The sequence below is a fragment of the Xyrauchen texanus genome, chromosome 21 (assembly GCF_025860055.1).
Source record: "Xyrauchen texanus isolate HMW12.3.18 chromosome 21, RBS_HiC_50CHRs, whole genome shotgun sequence".
In the NCBI taxonomy this organism is placed as follows: Eukaryota; Metazoa; Chordata; class Actinopteri; order Cypriniformes; family Catostomidae; genus Xyrauchen; species Xyrauchen texanus.
The window spans coordinates 29,421,873-29,441,080 of NC_068296.1; the positions used below are offsets into that span (position 1 = coordinate 29,421,873).

The 19,208-nt window shown below is 41.7% G+C and overlaps 1 protein-coding gene across 1 annotated transcript in view; it reads right to left on the reverse strand.

The window, feature by feature from the left end:
- Positions 1-19,208, reverse strand: part of LOC127661549 (high affinity cAMP-specific and IBMX-insensitive 3',5'-cyclic phosphodiesterase 8A-like) — a 58,682-nt gene that overhangs the window by 17,597 nt on the left and 21,877 nt on the right. Inside the window, exons 2-9 of the mRNA XM_052152304.1 lie at positions 16,322-16,378; positions 13,591-13,781; positions 13,375-13,431; positions 13,131-13,185; positions 12,901-12,989; positions 12,732-12,810; positions 2,931-3,068; positions 2,345-2,433 (exon numbers count right to left, since the gene is read on the reverse strand). Coding sequence (XP_052008264.1) covers positions 2,345-2,433; positions 2,931-3,068; positions 12,732-12,810; positions 12,901-12,989; positions 13,131-13,185; positions 13,375-13,431; positions 13,591-13,781; positions 16,322-16,378 — 755 coding nt within the window. The remainder of the gene's footprint in view (positions 1-2,344; positions 2,434-2,930; positions 3,069-12,731; positions 12,811-12,900; positions 12,990-13,130; positions 13,186-13,374; positions 13,432-13,590; positions 13,782-16,321; positions 16,379-19,208) is intronic.

Here is a 19,208-nt window from a genome sequence, read left to right on the forward strand (position 1 = left end):
GTGCTCTAGAATCAGAATGTATCTCTGGAATGTCTTTAATTCGTTAAATAAGCATTCAGATGTGGTTTTGTTGAGCTCTGACTTTAACTAATGGCTATAGAGTACAACAGTGCCCGCCCATTTTTTTCAGCCGTCTTTGATCCCAAAGTATTTGTCCCATTACAGTATTTGTCCCATTACATCATTTACTCACTCAATGTCATTCCAGATGTGTATGACTTTCTTCTGCAAAACAATATTTTTAAAAGAATATCTCAGCTCTGTAGGTCCATACAATTTGGTGACCAAAATTTTGACGCTCCAAAAGCATATGAAAGTAACCCATAAGACTTCAATGTTTAAATCCTCAGAATCAATATGATAACTCGAGTTGAGGGGGGATGCCATCCCCTTTGTTGAAAGAAATGGCAAAAAACATTCCCCTTGTAACCACCATCCTCTTTACCATCCCCTTTAGATCGAAGCTGGAGTGCACCTTTCTAATGTATAGATTTTCATGATTAAATAAGAATTGTATGGCAATAACATGCAAAGGAAAACGATACCGATCGCAAGGCTGACCAGCAATATTTGCATGATTCTCCCTCCTCCAACTACGTATGTTTGACCGCACCATCCCCTTAATTTGATTTTACAAAGCAATATGCACAAAGCATGAGAATCACCAAAAACAAAAGAAGAATGTGAAAGTGGAGCGTGATAGTAAAAAAGAAAAAAAAAAAGGACTTGAATATTGATCTGTTTTTCACCCACACCTATCTTTTTGCTTCTGAAGACATGGATTTAACAACTGGAGTCTTATGGATTACTTTTATGCTGCCTTTATGTAATATTGGAACTTCAAAATTTTGGTCACCATTCACTTTCATTGTATGGACCAACAGAGCTCAAATATTCTTCTAAAAATCTTTGTGTTCTGCAGAAGTCATACACATCATTACAAACTTTGATTTGAAGCATAAAAGTATTTGAAAATCAGACAAATGACAAAAGGTGCAAGACTGTGTACTTAATGTCTTTAACGAGGGCATGAACTACAATCCCATGAAGCATCGGGAATGATGGAATCACATTAAAAAACATTTAAATATAAAATAATTTATTCAAAGTTTTTGATTATAGGCATACTAAGTAAAAGCAGTGGGCAGTCGCTGCAGATCTTATATGGTGCAATTTGTCCGTCATGCTTCCGTGATTAGTGGATCGTTTCCCTTAAGTAAAATGGATAGTGTAGTTCTTCACCAGAAATTCATCTATTAAACACAATCCATTTCTTTTAAACGAAGATGGAAAAACATGGGCTGAAGGCTTCGGCCAGAATCTCATCGCATAACAACTTGAGAGCTCAAGGTAGGTCTGTCTTTAACTCTTTCCCCGCCAGCGTTTTTAAAAAAAAAAGTTGCCAGCCACCGCCAGGGTTTTTGACGATTTTCACTAAAATTTAATGGCCCGCAGAATATTTTCTTCCATGAATATATGAAGATGCTATATATCACAATAAAGATCTGAGCCTCTGCTTTTAGGCAAAAAAAAAAATGATTTTATTTTATCTTCATTTGTTCTTTTTTTATTGGGACTTGAACAGAGGTAGGTTTTGTCAAAAAACAACATTTCAGACAAAAAGCTGATAAAAAGGCATGTTTATGTCTGATATTTTGAGCTTCTCAATACTCCACTTCTTCATGTTTGAGACGATCACAGTCTGTTTCTTTGATCAAAGAGTTGCGTACTCTTTCAAAACATGCGGAGGGGTCTTCCTTACCGTATAACACCTAAAACACGGAAACCCGGAAAATTCCGTGTTTGGCGGGGAAAGAGTTAAAGGTTTATCAGTTATTGTTAAAAATCTACCCCTCTATGGAGAAAATGAATAGGTTCTTTACTTCCGGAACAAGACTGTTATTGACGGTCTATTACCTTTTTAAAAAATGGGATGAGCCCTTTCATATGCTTGCGTCCTAACCACTTGTTTCAATAGAAAATACGTCAAAACGGGAAATAAAAAAAAGGTGTTCGCCAAACCATTTCATGGAGTCTTTAAACATGATTTACGTTCGTTTTTGAAAATAAAATAACTTAAAACCTCAGAGCTTAAACGGTGTCGCTAATTTCTCTGTGGAAGCAATGAATGGAAATATACGTCCTGAAACTCTCAATTGAGCTTTATTCATATCAATATTACACACCATATCAATCACAACATGAATCCTTATCCAGTACTGTAACCGTATAAGATGGCATTACCAAGGTACAGAATTATCACCATATTCATGTACCATGGTATTTATGATACTGCAAGGCATTTGGAACATTAAAAACATTAAAGCTGAAGACTCCGCCTCACCCTCCCTGACCAATCACAGGCGTCATCTTCACATTCTGCTGCACGCTGTCGCCATTCTTCTTTTTAGCATAATAAACTCCCTGCCATTCCTGAAACACACACATACACCACTCAGCATATGACAGAAATTAAACAGCATATGGAATCATATGTGAGAGAGAATCAAAGTTTGATCCCTGTGTGATGAAAGTGCAGTGTTTGCAGCTTCAAACACTCCTCCAGCTGTGAGTGTGTGTGTGTGTGTGTGTGTGTGTGTGTGTGTGGTCGGAGTGTGTGTTTATGACCTTTGTGTTGTGTGAAGTGGGGCAGCAGGATTATTTACACTTTAAACCTGCAGATCTCACTCAGTAGTTCAACTTTGTTATCAGAAAAATCATTGTAAAGGATTTCTTTTACAGAAATAAAGATTGCTCTAGGCTTTAAGCACATTTAAAACAGACTGTGACAGGGTTGAAATAATATAGTGTTTAAGGGTTAGGCTTTGGGTTAGTAATGATAAATAACTATAGCTAGTTTGCAGGGCTGTGGGCATGTATTTAGGATTGAAATTATAGGTCTGAATATTTAATATCTCTGTCTCACTCACTTTTCCTCTGTGGATGCATGCTCTGATGTGCTCCAGCAGATCTGTTTTGTTTTTGTCACTCTTCGGCACTTCAGTGTTGTCTTTCAGGAGTTCACTGCGCTGATATCCCATTATGCACTCATACGCTGGATTCACATACTGACAGAAACAGAAAACACACATGAATCAGATTCACACACACAGTCAGCAAGTTTACATGCACAGTGTGGCAGGGCGGAGGGTGGGGCCGGGTGTATGATCATGACCCGGCCCCGCCCTCCGCCCTGCCACACACAGTTATAATCGAGCTACAGCACGATTTTGTGTAGTCAAGCTACGGTCTTCATCTGTCTGTCAAAGTGTACATGACACAATGCATAATTAAATATATTTGAGGTTGCACATCACATCTGTGCAATTACGGTTTTAAGACATTTGCAGTCTAAAGCCCAAAATATACTTCGGTATTGATGTGAATGCTTAGCATCTGCATACTGTTGAACAGGCATGTCATCAAATATCGATATATCGATTATTGATCGGCATGTTATTTTATCGCTATATTTTTGAGGCATCAATATATAAAAATTCACCAATATTTAGCCAACAGAAGCCTAATTTGCGTGCTTTCCAATTCACTCAGTTGGGCTTTTGATGAATGTCTGACATACAAGCATTGGGAGACCACAAGAGGTAATATAACATTTACTGAAACGGGTATAAAAGGTACAGGTATCACAACATAGGATGGGTATTTTAGAGCTCCTTGCACAGGACGCACAGGTGCGTAACGTCTCGGGTTACTTAACTGTAACCCCTGTTCCTTGATGAAAGCAGAACGAGATGCGGCGCTGATTTAGCACTTTGGGAATGTCTTTAGGAGTGACCAGCTGTGAATATGTGTGCAACACGTCAATGAAATTGACTAGAATTTATAGCTTCTGCCGGTGACATCATCAGGATGTGCCGGTACAGGGGCTATAAATAGATCCGCCACAGGCGCATCATCAGGTATTTTGACTGAACAGCAGTCCTGGGGCATCCTCAGTGCGGCAATGAAGCACAGCATCTCGTTCCACTTTTATCAGGGAACAGGGGTTACAGTTAAGTAAACAGAGACGTTCCCTATTAAAAAGCTACACTTTGATGCTGCGCTGATTTAGCGCTTTGGGAACGATAATACCCAAGCCGCCGCACTGTGGATGTCCGGACCCCTTACGGTTTTGTAGTTGTGCTCACAAGAGCGCGAGAGGTCTCAGACATGAGCTTGTGATGTTGACTCAAGGACATAAGAGCCCGGAGTGGCATGAACATCCAAACTATAGAATCTTATGTATGTATGCGGAGAAGACCAGCCCGCCGCATTACAAATATGTTGCAGAGGGACACATCTGGCCAAAGTTTTAGAGGAGGCGACCCCTCTAGTAGAGTAAGCCCTGATACCTACTGGCGAAGCTTGACCGCGCACCTCATAGGCCAGGGCAATAGCATCCCTCACCCAATATGACATGTTTGCTTTGTGGCGGCTGCCCCTTTGTTACGGGCCCCATGACAAACTAATAGTTGCCCTGACTTACGCCACTGGCAGTGCGGTGGACATAAGTCTGAAGGGCACTGACTGGACACAGTCTGTGAAGTCTTTCCTGCTACGGCATTGTAAACAGCGGGGAGCAGAAGGCTTCGAGAGTGAACCGATGTACGGTCAAGAAAGGAACCTTAGGCAGGTAGTCAGGATGAGGGTGCAATATTGCTTTAGTCATTCCTGGGGCAAAATCTAAGCAGGATGGCAAGACAGACAGAGCCTGCAAATCCCCAATTATTTTTAGAGAAGTAACTGCCATAAGAAAAACCATCTTGAGAGTCAGAAGTTTATCAGATGCTGACTCTAGAGGTTCAAAGGGGGTCTCAACCAGACCCTCAAGGACTACTGCTAAGTCCCATGAAGGGATCCTGGTCCTAGCAGGAGGTCTCAAACACATGGCTCCACAAACGAAGCGAGTGAGCAGGGGATGTTTCCCCAACGGCATCCCGTCAATCAAGGCACGGCAAGCCGATAGAGCAGCCACATAAACCGTGAGAGTGGCGTGGCATATGCCTGCTGATAATTTTTCCTACAGAAAGTTCAGAACTGAAGCAATCTGGCAGTTAACTGGATCTGCATGTGTACTGCACCATCTTTCAAAGACACCCCTTTTATTGGCATAACTTCTTCTAGTAGAGGGAGACCTAGCACTTAGAATGGTCTCGATAACTTCAGGTGAAAGCCCAGTGTCCCTCAGTTGGTAACCTTCAGGGGCCAAACATGAATGTTCCACAGCTCGGGCCAGGGATGAAATATTGTCCCCTGTGCCTGAGACAGAAGGTCCCTCCTGTCCGGAATCGCCCAAGGCGAGCCGTCGAGGAGAGACATTATCACCGAGAACTATACCCTGTTCGGCCAACGTGGCACTATCAGTAAGAGGCAGAACCCTTGCTGGCGAACTCTGGCCAAGACTCCCAGGAGCAACTCCCGAGAAACTGGAGGAAATGCATACAGGTGCATTCTGGGTCATGTATGTGCCATTGTGTCCAGACCCAGGGGGGCTGGGTGACTCAGAGAGAAATAGAGGGGCCATTGCGCTGTCTGTTGGGAGGCAAAGAGGTCCACTTCTGCTCTGTAAAATCTCAACCAGATTTTTTCCATTACCTTAAGACCGCTCCCCAGCTCATCAGGGAGACGTCTGTCGTTAGGAACTTGTGACGACAAGACGCACCTAGAGTGGGACCCAAAGTGAGGAACCGGGGTCTGAACCACATAGAAAGGGTACGAAGCGTGCGGCGCATAACCTTTATCTGCCTTAGGAGACTGGCCCTAGGATGACATACCCTGGCTTTGAGCCACAACTAAAATGGTTTCATGTGCAGAAGACCCAAAGGGATCACCGAGGATGCAGATGCCATGAGACCTAGTATTCATTGATACTGACGAACAGTGCAACCTTGACCTAGCCTGACTTTGCTCAGGGTGTTCTGAATGATCTCGATTTGAGCGGGAGACAATTGTGCCCGCATCATGATCGAATTCCATATGACCCCCAGATAGGTAATTTCCTGAGTGGGAGAGAGAACGCTCTTTTTGACATTGAGTCTCAGACCCAGAGAAACCAGATGAGCTAAGACGATATCCCTGTGATGTAATTCCAGATCTTGTGATGTGCTAGTATCAGCCAGTCATCTATATAATTCAGAATGCAGATGCCCCGAAGTCGCAAAGGAGCCAGTGCTGCATCCATGCACTTCGTGAATGTGCGGGGTGATAGGGCTAGGCTGAATGGAAGAACCCGATATTGGAAAGCTTCACTCCCGAAAGCAAACCTCAGGAACTTCCTGTGTTGTAGCAGAATTTCTATATTCGTCCATGAGACCGACCTTGACCAACCAATCGTGATGTTGGATTTGAGACACGACCGTCTTGACGGTTAGCATCTTGAACTTGAACACCCTGACTGAGCGATTCAAGCCTCGAAGGTCTAAAATCGGATGCAACCACCCACCCTTCTTGGTAACCAGGAAGTATCTGCTGTAATTACCTGACTCTTTCTAGGAAGGGGAACATGTTCTATGGCCCCTTTGACTAAGAGATTTTGCAGTTCTTTCCGGTTTCAAATTTAAGCAAATTGTGTAGCCTTTTCCTACTGTTCTTTGGACCCACATAGAAACACCTGGCAGTAGCTTCCACACTGCTAGGTTCTCTGAGATGGGAATCAATTTTGACACTTCCTGTTGAAGGGATGTCAAGTGTTCTGTGTCCTGAACTACTGCAGGAAGCAATGGAACACTCAACATTTAGCTGGAAACTGTTACTCCCGAAACACAAGAGGCGGCGGGAATGGAGAGGTTTCGTGGGGGTATCAGGATGGTACAGGTGGATGTTTCAATTGCCCCATCCCGAAGGGGGCTACCCCTCACTTTTAAGGTTGGGTGCAAAACCGTCAGGTTTTTCTATTCTTTGAGATGATGGCCTTTTATGAGGTCTTGCTTTGGGGCTGCTGAGGGTGACGAACCGCACTCCAGTCTCTACGAGGGGCAGCGCGATTCGCCATGCTCCGTTTTTGAGCCTCTCTTCTAGAAGGGGCGGGGCTGGGTAGCCGACGGCCCCTCCCCCCGTGTGCTGCGAGGAAGGCATTCCCCGAAAGCCTCCTCATGACTTTTCGCCTCCTGGAACCTTGTGATGACCATGTTCATAGCGTCACCAAATAAACCAGATGGTGAAGGAGGAAAACTTTGTCCTTGTCTCTGATGCTCGACAGGTTGAGCCATAAGTGTCTCTCCGTGCTGACCAAAGCAGCCATAGACCGGCCAATGGCACAAGCTGTCTGTTTGGTCGCGTGGAGAGACCGATCTGTGGTTCGATGAAGCTCTGAGAAAGCCTCTTCACCGACCGTGGTGTCCGCACTCAGGTCCTTCAACAGGTCAGTCTGGTATGCCTGTAACACTGCCATAGTGTGCAGGGCAGCACCAGCCTGACCTGCTGCCTAATAAGCTTTCCACAAAAGCGTAGCGGTGGTCCTTTATGGCTTTGTGTGGAGAGTAGTTCTCTTTAGCGATGATGCCGAGCCAGGCGAGAGATAACCCGCAAGTGTCTCTTCTACCGGTGGCATCGCGGAATACCGGCATGCTTCAGCACCCACGAAGACACGGGAAGTATATGGTTTCCTCCATGAACGAGAAAGCTCGTCATGGAGGTCATCACAGAAAGGAAGGTACTGATGTGGCGTTCCCTTCCCTTGGCCACCAGACAGAAATCGGTCCACCAGTTTGTAGCGCTTGGGGGTCTCTTGTTCGCTTGGCCAGTCTAATTGAAGCCTGGCCACCGCCCGAGTAACAACCTCAAGTAATTCCTCAGCCGCTTTATTATCATGCGAGTAACGCTCAGAGGTGGGTAGCTTGAAGTCCGCAGACTCAAACTGAAGAGGTGCCGGAGCATGCTTCAGGATCACGAGAAGGACCGGCTAGATCTGGGAAGAGAGCGAGCGATAGGGACGGACCCGTCTCTCTCGCTCCTCAACCAGATCCATACGAGAGCCCCACGATGGAAGAGTGGGCGCTGACTCTCGGAAGTAAGCAAGACGAGTGTGAAGCATTTTGACTGAGAACAGATTGCAATGCTCACACCCACCCCGCCCCAACGCAAGAGCAAAACTGCCGCTTGATTTGTTTATCAGTCATTCTGTTTTTTTTTAAAAGAGAAAGGTTTCTGTACACTGCCTAACAAATTCTAACTCCTAACAGAGGAAAGTAAACAGAAGATCTGACAGGTCAAGAACCACAACACACACAGAGTGATCTGAAGACAAAAGATCTGACGATGCACCTGTGGCGCATCTATTTATAGCCCCTGTACTGGCGCATCCAGATGATGTCATGTTGCACACAATCACAGCTGGTCACTCCTAAAGACGTTCCCAAAGTGCTAAATCAGCGCAGCATCAAAGTGTAGCTTTTTGATAGGGATCAAATGTTACAAATGTTTATCTACTTCTTCAAGAATTAATTGATGGTCATGAGTTTGCATGTTAGTGTATGAAACTGGTTTAACTGCTAAAACTGAACGATTCAATTATTATGCAATTTCTCTGTATGTGTCTTTGAAGAGGTTTCATTCAAGCCATCAAACCACAAAAAGACACTTGTAACTGAAAATACATTGTGTAGGCTATATGAAAGATTTATATACACAAAATCATCCACTGATGGCTAGAGTAAATACTCTTTGACCTTTGATAATGAATTGGGTTGACTTTAATGGAAAACTATGCGAGTTAAACTCTGTGGCACTGTGGCTGTGTATTTACCTTCATAGAAAATAATTATTTCGAATTTTAGAATGTGCCATGATGTCTGCCAGACACGTCCGGTGTACAACCCCGTTTATTTTAACCTGCCGCTCACACTCTACCAAAGTTCTGCTAAGAAAACACAAAGACTATTGTGCAACAGGTAGCCCTATCTGAAAAATCCCATATCGATAATCATCTGGAAATTCATCAGATTATCAATGAGTGGAAAAAGCATCGATCCCAAGCCTACTGTGTGCGCATACAGGGCTCGAGTTTAGGGGGAGGTGAGGAGATGCCATCCCCCTTGTTGAAAGAAATGGCAAAAAGTATCCCCCTTGTAAAACCACCATCCCCCTTACCAACCCCTTTAGATCAATTGTGTCATGTATTACTTGAACTAATCATGCAGGTAAAATATTTAAATTTTCTTAGTTTTGTAAATAAGGGAGTTTTAATAACAGTGATTAGCCGATCAGAATTAGTTTAGCATATTTGGAGTAGCCAGATGTCAAGAGAGGAAATCCCCCAATATGAACTTTACACTTGCAGAGTTTGGAAATATTCTGCCAGTTTTATGCTTTAGTTGCGAATCTGGCAACCATGAGCATGTAAGCTCTCGCCACTGTGAAAAGGCAGCAGTGTTCTGAAAACACAGACAAATGGGTATGTTGGAAATTAGCGATGGGTTGACGCATTCTTCCCGGTGTTTACATGAAACTTTCACCACTGAAGGTAATGCAAGTTTTCAACAGTTTCGCACACTTTCAAAAACAGCCAAGAGAACAAGTAAATCTTGACTTTAAAAAAAACAAAAAACAAACAAAACAAGAACAGAAGGAAAGATATTGCTATGACTAGTGAACAGTTACAACATTTCATGTTTTTAACTAAAACTATTTATACGTTTTCGCCCATAAAACACTTTTGTGAATAGAACTACTTTCAAACAAAAAGATTCAGGTGAGCGAGCGATCAAGAGAAAAAACCTTTTTCATGATCATTACGTGGATACTTTTCACAAAATTCATCATAAAATACAATAACAGAGGGTAACAGGTGCATAGTATGGCCATATATAAGCATTAGCACCATGAATCTTTGTCACTGATGCAGAATGTAAACATAACACATTACACACGAAAACTACTGCATACAGTATGTAAACTTTCAATCATCATCGAGTGTAAACAAAAGTTACTTTTACTGATCTCATGTGGATTTTTATTCATAGAATGAGGCAGAAAGCATATTCTTGATATTGACCTCTTTGTCTTTTCTCTATAATAAACATATTAATATACAACTGACTGATTGGAAAATATAGGCAAACCATATATTGCAGAAATCATGTATTTATTTTCTACATGCTTCAATCAATTTGATATTTTGATGATTAACGCAGAAGTTATAAGGATAATATGATGCTGGAGTGGACCTTTCTAATGACATATAAGTTGTCACGATTAAAGGCTCATGAAATGGAGAATCAAATTTTCCTTGATATTTAGACATATAAGAGGCAACTACAATAAAAGCATACTGTAAATTTCAGAACTCAAAACTTCTTCCCCAGTCTAAAAAGAGCATTTATAGTTATCACCCTGCTGAAACGCCTTGTTTTGAAATCTGTCTGTTCGTAACATCACAAGACATTGCTCATGTGTTTTTCGCATCCTTGGCTCCGCCCACTGGCACGCAGTACAAGAGAGCAGGCCTTGTGTGGATAAGTATTCCTGAACACCAAAAGGGACCCATCTGGACTATTTTGAATTCTTTTGTATATGAACATGAACTACACAGACTCTTTGACTGCTGCCATGTATCTCACTGCTTTTAAAAAGTTACAACTCTGAAAGGGAGAAGCAATGCCTTTTGTTGTTTTAAGCACAAATGCGTCATGGATGCATTCTTTCACCCATCTGCACCATTTTTAATTGTAGATAAATGTAAACGGGAACTAGATGGACGTCTTTGACCGTTTCAATGTGTTTCCGGTGATGTGCACCTCAGTGTGCCTACAGTATATGTGTGTGCATTACTTCACTTTTCTTTGGACTTTGTGTGTTCATTTTTTCCAGCTCATGTAAGCATAATCCACTTCCGCTTGTGAACCAGTCATAATTCAATTCAAGCTTTGCTAAGGGACTGTTATTGAAGACTGCGGCAGTTAAAAACATGTGGACCCGATCAAAAAAGTAAACAGTTTTATTCATTAATATTTCAAATGTCAAGACGGTTTGATAGTTAATGGTGCTGAGTGTTAACAGTTGTGCTTAAGATGAACAGTTTTAAGATATTCAGATGCGATGTGTGTGATGTGTAAACCCTGCAATTTTGTTTTATAATGTTGAGGGGCTTGGTCATTCTCTTCTGAGGGAGTTTGCTGAATTTGAGGATGATGTTAGCCAATCATAAAAGTACAATTTAATTTCTCAAAGAAAGTACATCAAAACATTTGTATGTATAATCATGAACCCCAGCGGACAGAGTCCAGACATCAAAAGAATTTCAGTCTAGACAAGATTTTTTTCTAGTTTAGATCAGGAAATCTAACTTGCATTACAGATGTGACAAAAATGGACATGGAAAGAGGAAAAACCATCCAAATGCTTTGAAACCTGTAAAATGTGACTCCTGATACATCGGTAGAGTTAAGGCTGCACGATTTACTGAATTAAGAGTGGAGCAGCGGTGCTCTCTAGCAGCTGTGTGCAGCGCACACTGAGCAGGAGCAAAATTAGATGATAAATGTTTATCATATTACAACTCAAGTGTCAAAATGACCACTTCCCAAATGTTGGCTATAGATGCAGTAAGCTTGAAACATGTCACAGGTCACAACAATAGTCAGGGATCTATCAAAATCATCATGTTAAAAGAACAAGCATTGGATGTTTGTTTTCCTGTTGATTTCAATTTAATTTGAAACGCTCATAACTTTCACATCTATAATGCATTATTATGGGCATTTAAAGTAAAGAATGGAGAACATTTGTTAATCATGCTAACACGTACACGGCCGTCTACGTGACGTTAAATAAAATGGGACACATCAGACCAGGTGACCTTCAACTGCTCCAAGGTCCAGTTCCGACACTCACATGCCCATTGTAGGTGCTTTTGATGGTGGATAGGGGTTATCGTGGGCACTCTGACCGGTCTGCGGCTACGCAGCCCCATACACAGCAGGGTGCGATAAACTGTTTGTTGTGACACCATCATTAAACGTTTCTGTGACTTGTGCCACAGTAGACCTTCTGTCGGTTCGGACCAGACAGGAAAGCCTTCGTTACCCTCATGCATCGATGAGCCTTGGGCGCCCAACATACTGTTGCCAGTGTCTGATTTGTCCCTCCTCGGACCACTATCGGTAGGTACTCACCAATGCTGACAGGAAACACCCCACAAGCCTTGACGTTTCACAGATGCTCTGACCCAGTCATCTGGCCATAACAATTTGGCCCTTGTCAAATTCTCTCAGGTCTTTACTCCTGCCTATCTCTCCTGCATTTAACACACTGAATGCAGGAGATCTGATTGTTCGCTTACAATTTAATCTATTCAGACCTTGACATGTGGCCTTGTTAGGAGATGATCAACGTTATTTGCTTCACCTGTGAGTGTTCATAATATTTTGGCTCATATGTGTAAATTAAGAGATTCTATTAAAGAAACTTAATATCAGACAGATAATGACATTGTGGGGGCGGCTGTGGCTCAGGTGGTAGAGCGGGTCGGCTGCTAATCGCAGGGTTGGTGGTTCGAATCCCGGCCCACACGACTCCACATGCCGAAGTGTCCTTGGGCAAGACACTGAACCCCAAGTTGCTCCCAATGGTAGGTTAGCGCCTTGCATGGCAGCTCTGCCGCCATTGGTGTATGAATGTGTGTGTGAATGGGTGATTGGGACACAGTGTAAAGCGCTTTGGTAACCTCTGAGGTTAGAAAAAAGCGCTATATAAGTGCAGACCATTTACCATTGTGCATGTGTGTGCGCTTGTACCTGTATGAGTTGATCTTCATTGCTGATCTCAATGGCTTCCTGACTCTGTTCCAGTGCAGTAAAAACACTATTACAGGCTCTAAGAATACACACACACAAATAGTTTTATAAAAGAGACAATAAAAAAAAACTGTACTGAAGAGAGACAGACAGACAGAGCGTGTTTCACCTGAGTTTGATCTGAGCTCGTATTTCTCCGTGGTGAAGTTGGATGAGTTCATTGTAACAGGCCATCATGTTTGAGTTCTCCACATACCGCTAAAACACACACACTTGTTTACAGCTAGCTACTTGAATAGAAACACATCTGGTTTAATGGAAACATTTAAGGTAAGCTATAACCCCCTTGAGTGATGAGGTTTGTTAGTGCTTAAATAACACACACACAATATGCCTTACCCTGTTAAATCCCGCTGATATCAGTGGCATCACAGTGGCTTCTTCTCGATCCGGCCTTAAAGAAAGAAATAATCATGTGATAATAGAATGACACGATAACTACATACACAAAATAAATCAAATTATAACAGAATATGTTACCTATAAACACAGTTCTGCCACTAATTTACAGTGTCACTCTAGCCCTAAAACGGAGTATCTGTGTGTGTCTATATGTATGTGTGGTAACAGGCCGCACACAAACCTTTTCACAACAGCGATGATCACAGTGTTTTGAGAGCAGCTGATGCCTCTGATTGAACTGACAGAGAGGAAATTGTTAAAACATACAAACTGCACAATCTCGCTCAGACAAATAAATGCACATATCTCGTCTTAACCTGTCAGAGGAGTCTGTGTGTGTGACTGTGAGTCCCAGAAAAACTCCAGAACAAGAGAGAGAGTCAGTTGTGTAACGCACCGACAGAGCGCTTCAGCATCAAAGTATCTGGAATGTCTGTGATCGATGACGATCAGGTCGTGATTTTTCTCCAGGAAACTCTCGAGCGCAGCTTCAGGCGTTCTGGCCACGTTACATTTGAAACCAGCACGCTCACACGCCCAGCAGAATGAGTTACTCTGGGGGTCGTCTTTGGCAAACACTAACAGTACCTGCAAAACACAAATGCAAAGATAGTGTCATTCAACAGAAGTATGGGTTGTTTTCTGCAGGGATTTATCATTCCAGCTGGGATGACATGCACTTCAAATTACTGTAAATTATTAAATGAAATAAACTTTATTGTCCCTGATGGGAAATTTGTCTTGGACTCATGGTGCATTTACACATTGACTTGTTTCTATCCAGTCATAAATAAGAAACAATAAATAATTGAACAATAATATGACCTAAACTATCTAACAAATAAATAACTCAAATGCATTACAAAGCATCACGAAACAAAAAAAGAATTACTCAGAAGTGACACGTGTCTCTTCAAACACACATTCAGGAAATGTAACAGATTCATACAGTTTGAAGCATTATTCATTTTTATGCTTTTCTCAAGAGAACTTCAGAGAGCTCAAGACACGTGAGTTTGAGCCAGGATCACTTAGCTGGCCTAAAATTAGCTGTTAAAATTAATGAGAGATTATGGCAACTCTGAATATAGGACACACACACACACACACGCACACACACACACACACACACACACACACACACACACACACACACACACACACACACACACACACACACACACACACACACACATACACGGTAAGAGTGTATTAATTCTCAAAAAATAATGCCCTCAAAACACAGATAAAACCCATGTACATTGTTAGGGAGTTACTAACAAAAGATTATGCTCTATACTAGTTTTTTCCAGTTACCAGCTATTTTTTCCAACAAAGAAACAAATCAAATTTTTGTCATCATTTTATTAGTTTTTTATTTTTTACAATTTTTATTGATTCCATTCAACAAATTAAATAAATATAACAGAAAATGAGGAATCAAATTATATAAAATTACCCCCCCCCCCAGTTCTGTAGCATAAGATCTAAAAAACTCAGCAGCAAAACTGCCTGGCCCCGGAGCCTTGTCTGTAGGCCGGGCCTCAATTAATTAGCTAAGCTCCTCCAACGTTATCTCAGAATAAATATGATTTTTTTTGTTCAGGCGTCAGTTTAGGAAGTTCTAATGGTTCCACAAAGTTTATAATATCTTCATCAGTAGACGAAGATGTGGAACTATAGAGATAAAGATAGAATTCTTTAAAAGTATTATTAATATCAATGGCCGAGGTAAATATTTCACCACCAGCATATTTCACTGAGGAAATGGTAGAAAAAGACTCTCTCTGTTTTATATATCTAGCCAGAAGCTTCCCTGCTTTGTCCCCTGACTCAAAGTATGACTGTCTTTCCCTGAATAGCCAAAACTCCACCTTCCATGACAAAATAGTATTATATCTCAATCGGGTCAATTCCCTGAGGCCATTCGATGACATTCGGCGCTTCAGCTCTGCCTCGGCCCTTTTAATATTCTCTTCCAACTCCATGAGTTCTCGTGCTTTTGATTTTTTGGTGAATGAGGCATACTGTATGATCCTGCCCCTAAGAACCGCCTTAAGTGCCTCCCAAGCCATGCCCACAGAAGATATTGAGGACAAATTGGTCTCCCTATAGACATTGATTTCAGCCTTAAGCATTTGTTGGAATTCAGGATTTTGCAAAAGGGATACATTAAAGCACCAACTATATGATTTATTTTTCTCCATTAGTGGCGACACTTCTAAACACACCAGGGTGTGATCTGAGACTATAATGTTTACAATTGAACAATCAGCAACTGATGAATCTATTTTAGAGTAAATCTGATGGACTGATGAAAAAAATAGGTTCAAAACTATCCATATATCTGTAAGACCAAGATTTTTACACATCCTGTGGAGCGTCAATATTGCTCTAGAGGGCTTGCACACTTTTACTTCACTATGATCAGTCCATCAAAAGATTAAAGTCTCCTCCCAATATTATATCATGAGGGGTGCCTGTGGCTTGCAACATCCCTTCAAGATCTATAAAAAAGCCCTGGTCATCAGCATTAGGTGCGTAAATATTATATTAACCTTTGCCTCTGAATTTCAGCTAAAAAAATAATGACACTTCCTAATTTATCTTTAATCAGTTTGAGTCATTTGAATTGTAGATGTTTACTTATCAGCGTAATGACTCCCCTGCTCTTACACGAGCCAGCACTAAAGAAGACATGCACACCCCATATCCTCCCAAATTTTTCAGTTTCTTGCGGAGATACGCTATATCATATTTCTTATGCTTAAGAAGAGAAATAACCTTCCTTCTTTTTATGGGTGCCCCAACCCATTCACATTCCACGTGGAGAGAGACAATACACTCATACTAACATTTGACATTATGACATATTGGAAAAAATAGATTGTGTGTCAAAAACAAGATTATAAAGACCACATTCCAACTTTAGTGCAACAATCAAAACACGAACATCCCCCAGAACCAAACATGGTGTGTGTTTTTTTACACACACCATTTCAGACTTCATTCTGGTATGTTCATACTCAGTGTCGGCCATGGCTGTAGACAGCCCAGGTATTCATGCTAGCACAGTAGAATGTTAAGCTGTTTTGTATGTAGTACAGTGTAGGCAGTACAGTCAGTACCTGCAGCTGATCTTCATAAAGCTTCATTGGTCCAAACTGCACTTCTGTTAATGTGTTCTGAAAAGACAAGCAAAAATAAACACACTCAGTGTTGCGCTTTTAAACTCCACCTGTGTAGACATAAACAAGCCTTGAACAGTAAAAGTTTATTGAATATAAATTTGACAAAACATATTTTTTTATGTGCAGCTGCTGAACATCAGCAAAATTTTCCAGCATCCCTGATGATGCCCGGTTACCATGGAGACCATCCCACATACGCATCACCATACTGACAACAAGTGAATGAGAAAAGTGAATGCACACACACACACACACACAACACACAAGTTGTAAAAACACAAGAATGTTGCAAGATGATGTGCTGCTCGATTCCTCTAATCAGCATTTAAAAATACTGAACCAATGAATCTGTTAGTTTCAATTGTAATGTGGGGACAAGCTCAGCATGAGGAAAAATTCTTGTTTTATTAGAAATAATGATTTATTGGAGGCAATCTGATTTGTAAATGACATCATTTTATTATTAATCAACATATTATGATTCATATAGTGTTAAGTGTGGAGTGTGTTTGGGTCAAGTGTGTTTAGAGTGCATTGAATCCAGAGGCAGTTATAGATTGAGTGAATATTTATTACAGAATAAGCTACAATATGTACTAGACTTTATGCAAATAGTCATCAATAATGACAGAAACAAATTAGTTGTGAATTCATTAAACAAGACAAATACTATACTTAATAAATCACACAAAGACACACAGAACAGCATGACTCAAACCACAAACACACTTGCATGTGTGGTACTCAAGTACAGCGACACCGTGGCCTGCTTTTTTTGGTTAATGAGATTGCGCTCTCGACTCAACAGCAGCTTATGGAAGCACTCCATTTAATGCAAACTCGTCTAATGGGAATAACTTTGTGAAGATTTACAACATTAAAAGGAATAGTTCTCCCCAAAATGATAATTCTCAGGTCTCATCCATGTTTTGTCCTGCAATGGTTCCCATTTAGCACACGACTGAATAAAACAAGCTGCGTTACTATGATAAATGATTACTGCAAGAGTTAGATTCACATACAGGTGTGACGGACTTTAACATTTCTTTTATTTTTTTTATACCCCTTTTCTCCCCAATTTGAAATGCCCAATTCCCACTACTTAGTAGGTCCTCGTGGTAACGCGGTTACTCAACTCAACCTGGATGGTGGAGGACAAGTCTCAGTTGCCTCCGCTTCAGAGACAGTCAATCCGTGCATTTTATCACGTGGCTCGTTGTGCAGGACACCACAGAGACTCACAGCATTTGGAGGCTCATGTTAATCTCAGCGATCCACACACAACTTACCATGTGTCCCATTGAGAGTGAGAACCCCTAACCATGACTACGAGGAGGTTACCCCATGTGACTCTACCCTCCCTAGCAACCTGGCTGGAGTCACTCAGCACACCCTGGAATCGAACTCGTGAGGGGTGGTAGTCAGCATCAATACTCGCTGAGCTACCCAGGCCCTGGACTCCAATATTTCTAAATCACACACACACACACACACACACACACACACACACACACACACACACACACACACACACACACACACACACTCTATTCCTCTCTTGCTTGCTTATGCTTGCATGGCAATGAATCCGAGAACTACTGAAAAATCTCGTTTGGATTTAATTTAAATGCTTCACTGAGAAGGCTTACCTTCACACTGAGGAGCATCAAATCGTAAAAGCAGACTCATGAATGGACACAGTCAGAGTGGTTGTATCACACTTTTCCTTGAGTAGAATATCGCACTATAGATCGCAAAGCTTTTTTGAAAGGGGAGAGAAAGAGAGACAAATGAAGTGAACACTGGGTGGAATGTTTCCAAATTGTCCAAGAATAAAGCTTTGATTGGGGGTTTGCTCTTATCTGGCAACCCTGAGCATGCTAAAAGCTTGTGTAGGTGGCGTTGGGTCCAATGCAAGATTATTGAAAAATCTACTTAACAAATGTAGATAAATGTGCCACAGCCCGGAGTAAACCATGTGGAGGTCCAAATCCCATTTCTGCTATAGAGCGTTTCAGCTGTCTTCATTCTAGAATACATTTTCCAGAAAATTATTTTTCTGTAAAAATAATTGTCCCTATCTATTTTTCCATAGGGATTTCGTGAAATCCTTCATAAGAGTTCTAAGCCGTGAACCAGGGAGTCAAACAAATGGCCATTTGCTTCCAGATTATCTACCGGAGCTGTGTGCTGTAGTAAGTTAGTGCACGAGTGTTTCCACTGATATGTAACGGGTGTTGAACAAATAAATATTTGTTAAAACAAAAATCACAAATTAGTGTGGTTTACACAGTAACTGAAAGTAACTCAATAGCACATCTGCTGTCACTATTACACTGTCTCATACGGGGTACGTGTTCATCTCAAACGTGACCAGACATATTTACATCAAACTCAATGACACGCTCTTACACACTTACACACTACACACACACACACACACACACCATCCTGACTGTGAACTGCATCTGCCCTTCTGGATCTTACACTCACACACACACTGCTTCAGTGTCTTTCCACTAAAGTGAATAACAGGAAAGTGGATGTCATTGTTGTGAGTGCAGACGTCACTGTGAGAGATATAGAGGGCAAACTGCTTCCTCACTGCTGCACTGCAGGGAGCTGTGCACATGGTCTTGGGGCATACACAAACATGCACATTCAGGTACTCACACCATTAACCCCACACTCTCTTACACGCACGCACGCACGCACGCACGCACGCACGCACACACGCACGCACGCACACACACACACACACACACGTCCATCAGTGATATAGGTACTGTGAGTGGTTCACACCTCTGGTCTCTGCTGACACTCA